General features: G+C 42.0%; 1 protein-coding gene across 1 annotated transcript in view; it reads left to right on the top strand.

Moving 5' to 3' along the window:
* The first annotated feature begins 4,461 nt into the window (after positions 1-4,461).
* Positions 4,462-13,470, top strand: part of LOC115893597 (oxysterol-binding protein 1-like) — a 34,257-nt gene continuing 25,248 nt past the window's right edge. The window contains exons 1-2 of the mRNA XM_030918294.1: positions 4,462-4,691; positions 6,335-6,585. Coding sequence (XP_030774154.1) covers positions 4,496-4,691; positions 6,335-6,585 — 447 coding nt within the window. The 5' untranslated portion in view covers positions 4,462-4,495. The remainder of the gene's footprint in view (positions 4,692-6,334; positions 6,586-13,470) is intronic.

Here is a 13,470-nt window from a genome sequence, read left to right on the forward strand (position 1 = left end):
GGTGGCTTCGGTATTCCGTCCCCTTCTTCTGCCTTAAATCTCTCCAACTTTGCATACGCTTTTCGCCTCTGGACAGCCCAGAATGGAGATTGCACCCAGCCTGCTGCTTTTATTTTTGCTTGCCCCACTTCCTCCCGTGGAAAGATTAAGTGTTTTACCCAGCATTTCTGTGATTTTTTGGTTAGTTGGATTAACATTTATTAAAAGAAATCCATGTCTTTGGTATGATTACTTCTGTTTCAACAAGGTATTTTGGACTGTTTTATATATATTTATGGTGACTTTAACTTGGCCATCGCGCCATCACATGCATGCTTTGGGGCTAAAAGGATAGAGAATTAAGATAGGTGATTTGGGCCAGGGCGTAAACATTCCTGAGGGCTGCACAAGGTGTCTAGGTGTTTTTTGTACAGTATTTCATTACAGTATTTTGTTGACTCCCAGCAACAACCCTAGGAGTTGGGAAATATTCCCATCTTGCTGATGAGGAAACAGACTTAGCATGGCAACTTTCCCAAGGTTTTGGAGGAGTTGGGATTTGAAACTACTTCTGGTCACACTAATCTAACCTAAAACTCAGGTTAGTGTTAAATGAATCAGTCAGTTACAGAGATAATTGCTTATCAATAGCGAGTAATTTTATGGATCATGCTTACTATGTGTATTTTATGCAAAAATAATAAAAATCTCCTTTAAGGGATATTTTGCTTAATGACATTCCAATGGAAATTTTTTTTTCCGGAGACCATTGTCTTTGAGACCGAAAACACCGATGTTGAAGAGCGGTTCACTCTATGTTTCTTTTCCTTCGCCAGGAATCATTCTGCCACCTGGAGAGTTAGGCTGAACAAGTCTCTTTTCCATTAACTCCACTATATTGGCTCTTAGAGAATTCTGAGGAGAAATTGAAGGTGGGAGTTGGAGGTAGTTGGCAGGAACACATTCTTCTTACTGTCCTCTTACAGGGCAACAATGCGTTAGATAGCTCATCCTCACGGCTTCATCAACAGTTGTGAATAATTGTATATTTCATTTGCATTACTGTATTCAGAATTGATTTTAACTATAACCCTTTCTAACTATCCAGGACCATCCATTTAAACTCAGATTACAAATCTAAAATTTTAATTTCCCCAGATTTTTCTCTCATTCAAGTTCATGTGTTCCTGTTATTATTGACCATCATTTTAATGTTTAATTGCTTTATATCCTGACTTGGGTAGCAAGTCAATATTACTATTTTTTGCATTTTCAAAAATTGTATATCACCTCAGGGCCTTCATGTGTGGTCATTTCTCATCCAAGTTCTTACCAGATCTACTTTCCAGGCCAGTGGATTCTTTGATCAGTACTTGTGTTGATCAGTAGCGATCTTAGACACTAATAACTTATATGTTGCTGTCTCTTTAAGTATTTGTTACCACTTTTCTCCCTTACAAGAGCTAGTGGTACCTGTCTGAGTACAGATACAACTCCTTCCCAAACATACCAAACCACATATTGGGAAATATGCCATAGGCCTGCCCTAGCCAACTTAGATGGTCCCACCCATAAAACCAGCAGGATCCAGAGTTATCAATCTGTGCACTACCCTCAAAATTGCACTGAAATATTTCCTATCAAGTATACTGGCAGTTATTTTTTCCTGCAGGGTTCTTCTGGTCCTCATCTTCCTCAATAATTACCTAGACAGGTATCATTCCTCCTGCTTTTCATACCTCCAAAACCTGCAGTTTCTTATATATGCTGTTTCCAAAATACTGTTTTCCTTTTAAGTGGGATTGTGTACTTCCTAGACCCATCCTCGGATGAGCTGTCCTAATAGGCCTTGGCAAACCATTTCCTTCTTTTACCTATCCTGGGCTTCCTTACGTACCCAGTTACTTAGATGTCCCATTATTTAAAACCTTATATGGAATCCCAGCTCTCCCAGAAACATCATGACAGGCCATAGTATTAGTTTTCCTGGCTGGCTTCTAGAGATTGAATTACTATTTCAGCTAGCCTTTTCAGGGAAGAACTTTCTGGTCAGAAAATACCACCTAATATTGTAGTGCCTGAAGAACCTCTCTTGTACCCCTGAGATTCGTGTCTTTCCAGCTTCCACACTAATCATTTATAATCATAAATGTATCTGCCCAAACCCAAGAGCTCCAAGATCAAGCCTGCCTTACTCCTAGAGTTCCTTGGTATTTTTTAAACTGCTGCAGACTTTTGGTAATTTGAGAAACTTCTTTAGTTTACAATGATGACCCAGGCAGAAGAGATTCCTAAGAAGTGGTTTGTGAAAAGCTCCAATAAGGAGGAATGTGGAAGAAGGTCCAAGTAGTATCCTTGGAGTAGAGAACATAGCAAGCTGGCCTGTCAGCTGTGCATCTGTAATTCAGCCTGCATTATTCATAATGTAACTGAAGCTTGGGGGTGGGGAGGTAAGAATAGAAAAAACGGATTCATGTTACAGTGTGGCAGGTGCAGGAGATGGAAAATGGCCCAGTCCATTGAGACCCCTCTGGCCTTCCCATACTACTCATGTGTGCATTTGAGGAAGGAAGAATAGTTCATGTGAGAAACTGAACAACAACAAACCTGTCTTCCAGACTTTCTCAGACATACCAAATCTTATGGGGTGCGTGCCATTTCTGGCATGCAGAAATTCTGGATATGCCAGGTGTGTTTGGCTGCTTAACTCCACTAAAAGGGAAATGGCTTTGTTTTGTACTGTGGCAGTTGGCAAAGGACTTTGACCTCTGTGTTCCAATTTATACAGGGAAAACTGCAGTCTCAACATGCAGGTTCCTGGGCATAACCAGCGGGTGGTAGGGAAATGACACCGTTTGTGTTAGACACTCGATTGTGCTAGAAGCTTGATATTTTATGTGAAGCTTGGTGTTTTATGTGAAGTGTCTTATAGCTTGTTGTCACCAAGTAATGCTATAAAGTTCAAAAGTTAGTCTATTAATAGAACTGTCAGTCACTAGAGATTGGGAAAATTTTTACACCCAGGCCTCTGAGAGCAGATCTGCTGAATCTTTCCTAGCTATTAATAGACGGCTTAGGAGTTCCCACCAGTAGAGTATGGTGGACCTTAGGAATGAACATATTCCAGAAAGATTAAAACACTTGGTGATTCCTTTTTACTTCCCCAGAAAGCTAGTTATTCTTATTTCGTATCATTTGAACCATAGCCAATATTTCATACTCTAAACATTTAAGTGTGCTTTTTTACACTTCTGCAATATAATTCTAAGCATGGTGTAACAGTTCTCATTTGGGCTGAGTTACAGTTGGGAGCGAGATGGTTTGGTATATATAAAATGGAGCTATTCTTAGGAAATGAGACTGTTGCATGAGGTTATAGGGGCAATTTATAATTATAACTTGCTAAGTGAAAGATAATTCCTGACTGCAAAAGGGCATGAGGGAACTTATTGAGACGATAGAAACGTTCTACATTTTGATTGTGGTGGTGGTTACACAATTGTGTACATTTGTCAAAACTCATTCAGTTGTACTTTTAAAATTGCTAAATTAACATTGCATGTAGTTATACCTCAGTAAAGCCTCTTTCTGTCTGTCCGTCCTTCCTTCCTTCTTTCCTTCTTTCTTTTTTTGAGACGGAGTTTTGCTCTTGTTGCCCAAGCTGGAGTGCAATGGTGCGATCTCAGCTCACTGCAACCTCCCCTCCCGAGTTCAAGCGATTTTCCTGCCTCAGCCTCCTGTGTAGCTGGAATTACAGGTGCACACCCCCATGCCTGGCTAATTTTTTGTATTTTTAGTAGCGATGGGGTTTCACCATGTTAGGCTGGTCTGGAACTCCTGACCTCAGGTGATCTGCCCACCTCGGCCTCCCAAAGTGCTGGGATTACAAGCGCCTGGCCTGTAAAGCCTATTTCTTTTTTTTTTTTTTTTTTTTTTTTTTTTTTTTTGAGACGGAGTCTCGCTCTGTCACCCAGGCTGGAGTGCAGTGGCCGGATCTCAGCTCACTGCAAGCTCCGCCTCCCGGGTTTACGCCATTCTCCTGCCTCAGCCTCCCGAGTAGCTGGGACTACAGGCGCCCACCACCTCGCCCGGCTAGTTTTTTGTATTTTTTTTTTAGTAGAGACGGGGTTTCACAGTGTTAGCCAGGATGGTCTCGATCTCCTGACCTCGTGATCCGCCCGTCTCGGCCTCCCAAAGTGCTGGGATTACAGGCTTGAGCCACCGCGCCCGGCCTGTAAAGCCTATTTCTAAGAAGAAAATGGTAAGAGGGACAGCAAAGCAAAAAAAAAAAAAAAATCTGACTCAGAAACAATACCATAGGCTCTGAAAGGAAATCCCCACTAATTGTTTCTTGAATTTTAGGAACCTGTTTGAGGGACCAGACCTTGCTGATTCCTAAGATTAGTGTATTTTCAGGGAGCTCGGAGTTATGAAAAAAATGGAATGTGATAAAGAATAAACCATCAACTTTCTGTTTAACTTGTCTTTGTCTTGTTATTGCAGATCAAAGGCAGAAATGAGACATACCTGCCGTGGTACCATCAACCTCGCCACAGCCAACATCACCGTGGAGGACTCCTGCAACTTCATCATTTCCAATGGGGGCGCTCAGACCTACCATCTGAAAGCTAGTTCAGAAGTTGAGCGGCAGCGCTGGGTGACGGCCCTGGAACTGGCCAAGGCCAAAGCTGTGAAGATGCTGGCAGAGTCAGGTCAGGAGCAAAGAACACCTGCCTGGGGAACTTTCTGTTTGCCCCTTTTATGCACAGATTTTGTTTGTCATCGTTATGCTGTGTCATTTGATTATCACCTATATTCTAGATGCCTCAAGCTTCTTGTCTTCATGCAGTATTTCTGCTGGAATGATGGTTCTCAACCAGGGTTATTCTCCTCCCCAAGGGACATTTGGCAATGTCTGGAGACATTTTTGGTTGTCACAGCTGAAGGGAGGGATGTGCTATGGCATCTAGAAAGTAGAGACCTGGGATGCTGCTGAACCTCCTATACTATGCGAAACAGCCGCCAAAACAAAGAATTATCTGGCCAAGGTTGAAAAATTCTGTCCTAGAGGCATAACAGTTGTTCTTTTGCCTTTTAATTGGCTACCTTAAAATTTTGAGAAATAATTATTTTTTTGCTGGGTCAGTCTTGGGAGTATTATACCTCACAATTTGGAGCTATTCATGCTTTTTCTCCTGATATCTTCTTATCTAACTCTTTGTTAGTTAAGTTGAAACAATTTTAGTGGACTGCCAAAAACTGTATATGTGATATTTTCTATGAAAAATCTTCATTTTGCTGCATTAGTTAACTAAAAGGAGCAATCAAGTTATGTTTTGATTATTCTTCAAGGAAAAAGGTAGGATTTTCCCCTGATATGTTGATAGTTTAATCATACTGAGTTTGTTTACCTAGCATCGACCAAGATGGTCACCTGCTGACTTTGTTATCTTATCCCCTGTCATTTCTTGTACTGTGTGTTCATTCATCAGTGAAAGGAGAATTCATTGGTTTGTAAATTTTTGGTAGTAAGTTATATTTTGACTTTGGCCCTGTCTCTCTGTGTAGCATAAAGGACAGGTCTTTTTTTTTTTTTTTTTTTCTTGCTTTGATTTTAGTGCTGATGTTAGCTCCTCCAAAGGAAGTGACACTGCTAGAAAACCACTTCGCAGTTATGAAGTGTTGAGTATGAGAGGTACAGCATAGCTTCTATACTTGACTTATTGGAGAGCTATTTAAAGTGAGTTTTTGCATTATTTTCATGGTGGCTTTAGTCATGAAGTTTTTGAGCTCTCTTTCAGAAGACAAATTGATGACCTTTTTTGTGATGTGGACTTTGTCTACAAAGAGCTAGACTGTGATTCTCAACTCATTTAATACAGGTCCCATCAGTCACCTATCAGATGATAGTGGATTTGCAATAATAGTTAGCTTGGACTAGATAGGAATCCTCAGGCTAGAGTTAAAGAGCTCAGTAATTACTTCCCAATTCCAAGAGCCTTTCAGCTTTTCCATTCTGTCTTGTGGGTCAGTGGTGTTCAAATTTCAGTGTGTATCAGTTACCTGGGCAGCTTATTAGAAAGGCAGATTCCTGGGCTTTGCCTCACACCAGCTAAATCAAAGTCTCTAGGGGTGGGCCTAGAGACTCTGCCCCTTTGAGAAGGACCTAGGGTGTTTGTGGTGCAGGTGATCTGTGGACCACACTATAGAGAAACCATCTGGTAATGGCAAGTTGTCAGTGAGTCAGAATGCACACAGCATGAGGAATGTTGGTTTGTTTCTGGACAGAGTAGGTAGGGTTCCAACTCTTACTCCTGGTTCTGGATTCATGTAACCTTTCTTTTCATTCCTACAGATGAATCAGGAGATGAAGAGTCTGTCTCACAAACTGACAAGACGGAGCTGCAGAATACCCTTCGGACCCTCTCCAGCAAAGTAGAGGACTTGAGCACGTGCAATGACTTGATAGCTAAGCATGGCACAGCTCTGCAGCGTTCCCTCAGTGAGCTAGAGTCCCTGAAGTTGCCTGCTGAGAGCAATGAAAAGATCAAACAGGTCAACGAACGAGCCACACTCTTTAGGATAACATCCAATGCCATGATCAACGTGAGTGCAGATGGTGTCTGTGTTGCTTTTTGATTCATTCCCTCTTTGAAACATAATTCTTCCCAAATGCCTAAAAATTGTAGTTGATAAAGCACAGAACATTAGGGCCTGCTTCACTGCTCAAGGGCTTTAAGTTACATTGTTTACTGCATGAAATAGAACAGGCTGTACAGATTGAATGACTTTCACGCTCTACTCCGGTGATCAGGAGGTCTTTGCTTCAGCTGGGAATCAGGAGTTCAGGGTTCCTGCACTGACTGCTCTACAACCACTAGGACATCTGATCAGTATTAGCTGAGTCCCTTAATTTCTCTAGGTCGTGATTTTATGTGTGTATTTATTTGTTTATTTATTTTTGTCTCACTTCATCTGTTGGAACTAAAAGATCTCCCTAAGTCCCTTCCATTGTCATGTTCTTTGAGCTTTAAGTTGGAGTCATCTCCTTACTTTACTAATGCATTCAGGCATCAAGAGTGGTAAGTGAGGCTAGATCAGGTACTAGTGAGAACCTTATAATACTAGTTATTCCCATCTTTAGTCCTTGAATTCAAGGATAATTTTGGTGATAAGACAAAATATTCAACTTTGGGCACCTTTCTTTAAAAAGAGTGGTAAAACTTCAACCTCCTTATGACTCCTAACTTGGGTGGCTGTTGTTGGTTTGCAGAACATTTTAGCTACTTGGGTGCAAGACTCTGAGTAAACAGAGCACCAATGGCATTACCAATGTATTGATATGTATGAAATGAATACATGTTTTAAACAGTGCTGCTTTTCCTCTACTGATTCTCGCCTGGCAGGTTGTTTTAGGTACCTTCTACATAAAAACACTCAAAGGCATTTCATAAGTGAGAAGAGTACTCTGTGAGAAATTATGCAGGGTAGATTTTTTTTCCTAATTAAATGGGGTGAAATTACCTCTCTAGTGCCAGACTTTTGTTTTGTTTAGGGTGCTGTGATATGTCATAGTAAGATATATCATCTGCTTTGAACTAGTTTAGTTTGTGTCACCCCTAAACGTCAAAGGTATTTTCCCATGACCATGGGAAAGTATCGTTTTTCTCATTTAACCCCTTTCTTACTTAGAAAGTTGTTATAACCTTTATTTTAACATCATTTTTCTGATGTGTTTAACACTTCGTTCAGTGCTGTGATTCACACAAGGTAAAAAGACATATTCTCCACTTAGGGACTGCAGGAAGATTATCTTCTAGGACTGACCAGTCAGCTAGTCAGGGTGCCTGTGTTTCTGATGTCTGCTCGTGTGTTCCTGGAGACTGTGTGTCTGGTTTTCCAGTCCCCTTGTGATCAGGAAAACCTCATTAAGTCATACAGTCAATTAAATAGTAAATGTGTATACTTTTTAAATAAAACAACTCGGCACAATGGTCTCCTGAAAGTGAATGCCACCTTTTATCCAAATCAGGTGAACACCCCACTCCATAATTTTTTTTTTACTCTGATGTAAAAATTTTGCTAAGTAAAGCACCCCTTTATAAAACTAAAACTTTAGTTTCAATTTTTCTCTTGAAAATGTACTCATCTTTGTTCCTTGGGGGACATTTTTCCCTAAGTTCTAAGTGTCCAGAGTGTGTGTTAAAGGGGATGATCTCTTAGAAGTCAGAGGTGAGTTCTGTTTTCATTCTTTACTCTCTTGCTGCACTGCCTATGCCCTTTTCCTAGCCAGTTATTGTTTAAAATACACTTTTTTATCCCTGTGTTGTTTCCTTTGTACCTTTTAGATGATACTAGCAAGGACTTAAGTATAATACACATGTTAAAAATTAACATGCTAGAGCATCACAGCTCCAAACTGGCAAAGTTATATCAAAGGAAGAATATATTTCACTCAACTTCTTCTTTAAAAATTAATTTAATTTTTGATTCAAGGGGCATGTGTGCAGGTTTGTTACATGGGTATACTGCGTGATGCTGAGGTTTGGGCTTCTAATGATCCCGTTGCCCAAGTAGTGAACATAGTACACAACAGGTAGTTTTTCAACCTTTGGTCCTCCTCCCCACTTTTGGAATCCCTAGTGTTCATTGTTTCTATCTTTGTGTTGGTGTGTACCCAATGTTTAGCTACCACTTATAAGTGAGAACACGTATTTTTTTTTTTCTGTGTCTGCATTAATTCACTTAGGATGTTAGCCTCCAGCTGCATTCATGTTGCTGCAAAGAACATGATATTGTTCTTTTTTTTTTTTTTTTTTTGAGACGGTGTCTCGCTGTGTTGCCCAGGCTGGAGTGCAGTGGCCAGATCTCAGCTCACTGCAAGCTCCGCCTCCCGGGTTTACGCCATTCTCCTGCCTCAGCCTCCCAAGTAGCTGGGACTACAGGCGCCCGCCACCTCGCCCGGCTAGTTTTTTTGTGGTTTTTTTTAGTAGAGTTGGGGTTTCACCATGTTAGCCAGGATGGTCTTGATCTCCTGACCTTGTGATCTATCCGTCTCGGCCTCCCAAAGTGCTGGGATTACAGGCTTGAGCCACTGTGCCCGGACAATATTGTTCTTTTTTATGTCAGCTTCAGTTTCTTGACTGCTTAGGATAGAACTTTTCTAACTCTCAAAGTGAATCTAACCAGAGAAGTAAATTTGACACTTTTAATATATTCATCTGCCATCTATTGAGCATGAGCTGTGTTTCACAAACTGTGCTAGTGGATATTGCTGAGGGCAGATATGGTCTGTGTCCTCAGGAAGATCACTATTTAGTGAGGGTTGAAGAATTAAAGGGATCATTAGGGACTATGCTAAGTGACTTGATAGAAATGAGCACAGGCCACTGTGGTATAGCACTTCAGAAGTATTTGGCTCAGACTAGGAAATTTCTCTAATTTCCTCAACTAAATTCTGAAGGAGCAGTGAGAATCTTCCTATGAAGAAAGGCAAACTAGAGCTTGGGGCCTGGAGGCCAGTTGCCTCCATGACCTATCTGTGTAACTTGAGGCAACTTGCATCCTGTCCAACTGCCTCTGTGACTTATCTGTATCACTTAGGGCAACGTGCATCCTCTGTGACATCAATTCCTTATCTGTAAATGGTAATGATACTAGTAGATACTTCAAAGGCTTGTTGAAAGACTTCTGTCAGATAGTTGATGTGAAGTGCTCATCGAAGTGCCTGACATATGATTGTCTCTGGCAAATTTTAATTGCAGTCAGCATTACTTAACGGGAATGACCAGGCATGGTGGCTCACACCTGTAATCCCAGCACTTTGTGAGGCCGAGTCAGGTGTATCACCTGAGGTCAGGAGTTCAAGACCAGCTTGGCCAACATGGCGAAACCCCATCTCTACTAAAAGAAATAAAAAAATTTGCCAGACATGGTGACTGAGGCACGAGAATCACTTGAACCCAGGAGGCAGAGGTTGCAGTGAGCTGAGATCACACCACTGCACTCTATAGCCTGGGCAACAGAGCAAGACTCTGTCTCAAAAATAAATAAATAGGCCGGGCGCGGTGGCTCAAGCCTGTAATCCCAGCACTTTGGGAGGCCGAGACGGGCGGATCACGAGGTCAGGAGATCGAGACCATCCTGGCTAATATGGTGAAACCCTGTCTCTACTTAAAAATACAAAAAAAACTAGCCGGGCGACGAGGCGGGTGCCTGTACTCCCAGCTACTCGGGAGGCTGAGGCAGGAGAATGCGGTACAAAACCCGGGAGGCGGAGCTTGCAGTGAGCTGAGATCCGGCCACTGCACTCCAGCCTGGGTGGCAGAGCAAGACTCCGTCTCAAAAAAATAAATAAATAAATTAATTAATTAATTAATTAATTAATTAATTAATTAAAATGAAAGGAAATGAGGGAGAAACTTTGATCCAGGTACTGGTATGGGATATTCAGATCCATCCCTTTCCCCAAAGTCTGGGAACGGCTGGTAATTGACTATTAGTCAAGCAAGGAAGTAGCTAGCATGAGGCTTGGGAGGAGTTAATTGTGGGGGAAAGGAAGGGGTGCAGATCATACTAAGCTTGGTAGTAGTGGATTAGAAGATGAGACCAATTTTGATGCAGTCATAATTTTTTTCTTTTTTTTGAGATGGAGTCTCGCTTTGTCACCCAAGCTGGAGTGTAATGGTGTGATCTCAGCTCACTGTAACCTCCACCTCCCAGGTTCAAGCAGTTCTCCTGCCTCAGCCTCTCAAGTAGCTGGGACTACAGGCTCACACCACCACACCCAGCTAATTTTTTGTATTTTTAGTAGAGATGGGGTTTCACCATCTTGGCCAGGCTGGTCTTGAACTCCTGACCTCGTGATCCACCTGCCTAGGCCTTCCAAAGTGCTGGGATTACAGGCGTGAGCCACCGTGCTTGGCCTTTGTCTTTTTCTTTCTTTTTTTTTTTTTAGAAACAGAGTATCGCTCTCTCACCCAGGCTGGAGTGCAGTGGCACCATCAGAGCTCACTGCAGCCTTAAGCACTCAGGCTCAAGTGAGTCTCACTCCTTAGCCTCCTGAGTAGCTGGGATTATAGGCAGAGCCGCTACACTCAACTTTTTTTTTTTTTTTTGAGACAGAGTCTCACTTTGTCACCCAGGCTGGAGTGCAGTGCACGATCTTGGTTCACTGTAACCTCCACCTCCCAGGTTCGAGCAGTTCTTCTGCCTCATCCTCCCAGGTAGCTGGGACAGGCACACATCACCATGCCTGGCTAATTTTTGTATTTTTAGTAGAGATGGGGTTTCACTATGTTGGCCAGGCTGGTCTCAAACACCTAACCTTGGTTCATCTGCCTGCCTCAGCCTCCCAAAGTGCTGAGATTAAAGGTGTAAGCCACCCTACCCAGCCTCTTTTTAAAATTTTTGTATCTTTTTTGAATTTTTTTACAGAGATGGGATCTTGTATGTTGTCCAGGCTGGTCTCAAACTCCTGGCCTCAGGTACTCCTTTTGTCTTGGCCTTCCAAAGTGTTTTACATACGTGCGCTACCATGCCCAGCTTATGATGATAATAACTAACACCTTATTGAATGTTTATTGTGAGCCTAATATGGTTATAAGTGCTTACATGTAAAACAACAACTCTATGAGGTACTCTATTGTTATTGTTTATGGAAAAGGAAGATGAGGCACAGAGAGGTTAAATAACTTACCCATGTTTGTACAGCTAGATAGTGGGAAGGATCTGTGATTTGAGCCCCACCAGTCCAACTCCAGAGTATGTACTCTGTACTGTTTCTGAGTATGGAGGATGGAAAGACGTGTACAGATTTTTTGAATATTAAAGAAGAATCAGTAGGACTTGATTACTGGCTGTGAGGAAGGAGACAAAAGTAAGAGAAGAATGCTCCTTAATTTTCTGACTTGGACAACTGGGAGGGCCCTGAAAGTTGGGTTGGGGAACATCAAAGGGAAAAGCAGAGATAACATAGGAAACTGATGAAGCTGGGCGTGGTGCCTCACACCTGTAGTCCCAGGTGTGGATCCCTTGAGCCTGGGAGTTGAAAGACTAGCGTGAGCAACATGGCAGAATCCCATCTCTATAGAAACTACAAAAATTAGCTGGGCATTGTGACTCATGCCTGGAGTCCCAGCTACTTGGGAGGCTCAGGTAGGAGGATCACTTGAACTTGGGAGGTTGAGGCTGCAGTGAGCCATGATTGTGCCACTGCACTCCAGCCTGGATGACAGAACAAGAACATGTCTAAAAAAACAAAACAAAACAAAAAAAAACAGAAGGTAATGAGTTCACTTTGGGACGCATTAATTTTGAAGTTACTTTGAGCCATTGAATAGGGGGTTGGATATTCTATTCTGAATCTCAGTGAGTGCTGGGCTAGAATTACTGATTTAGTAACCATTAACCTATAGACAATGGTTGAAACTATGGGAGTAAATATCCTGTTTACCTTTTAGCTTCTCTATAACAAGGGATAGACTTTTAAGCTTACGTTGCTTGCCTCCTTCGTTTATTTATTAAGCAAACTTTATCAGGTCCCTGTTATGTACAGAGCAACTAAATTAGGAGCTGGAGATCTATATATGAATAAGCTCAAAAATGTGTCTTTAAATTGCATATGATCCATCTGGAGAGATAGAAAATCAGTCACGATACTGCCGTGCATGTGTAAAATAGAAGTTTGTGCAAAATGCAATGGAAATGTAGAGAAGAGACTGGCTGCTTATGAGACTGGTGGGGAGATGTCACAAAGTAGCATTTGCCATAGATCTTAAAGAAATATTTCCCCTTTCTTAGAAACAGGGGATAGGGATGGACATTCTAGGTAGAGTGAATAGCATATGCTGAAGTAGGCAGGCCTGAAAGAAATCTGTGTTCACGGCCGGGCACGGTGGCTTATGCCTGTAATCCCAACACTTTGGGAGGCCGAGATGGGTAGATCGCTTGAGTCCATAGGTTCGATACCAGTTTGGGTAGCATGGCAAAATCTCATCTCTACAAAATACAAAAATTAGCCGGCCATGGTAGTATATACCTGTAGTCCCAGCTGCTTGGTGGGGCTGAGGTAGCAGGATCACCTGAGCCTGGCGAGGTTGAGGCTGCAGTGAGCTGTGATCTGCGTTCCACTCCAGCCTGTGCCCTGAAATCTGTGTCCAAGAAATGGTGAGCAATTCAGTGTGGCTGCATTGTAGGGTGCAGAGCTAAGTACACCTGCCTGGCGAGGAGAATACAAGGCAGTATTGTGAAGGTCCCTTTATGTTCATAACCAGTAGTTAGTATTTGATCCTCATGTTAGTGGGGAGCCAGTGGAGGGACTTGGTATAATCATATTTGTGGGTTTTTTCTCTAAATGCCTTCTTTGCTTTTTCAAGTAGGCTTCTAATATTTTTCTTTTTAACCCTTCTTCCTGCACACTGGAAGGCTCCTAATTTTTAAGGTCAGTTGTTTCTCTTAGTGACCAAAATAAAAACAAAATGAGTTTCCCTA

This window comes from Rhinopithecus roxellana, chromosome 15 (assembly GCF_007565055.1).
Source record: "Rhinopithecus roxellana isolate Shanxi Qingling chromosome 15, ASM756505v1, whole genome shotgun sequence".
NCBI classification, from domain to species: domain Eukaryota; kingdom Metazoa; phylum Chordata; class Mammalia; order Primates; family Cercopithecidae; genus Rhinopithecus; species Rhinopithecus roxellana.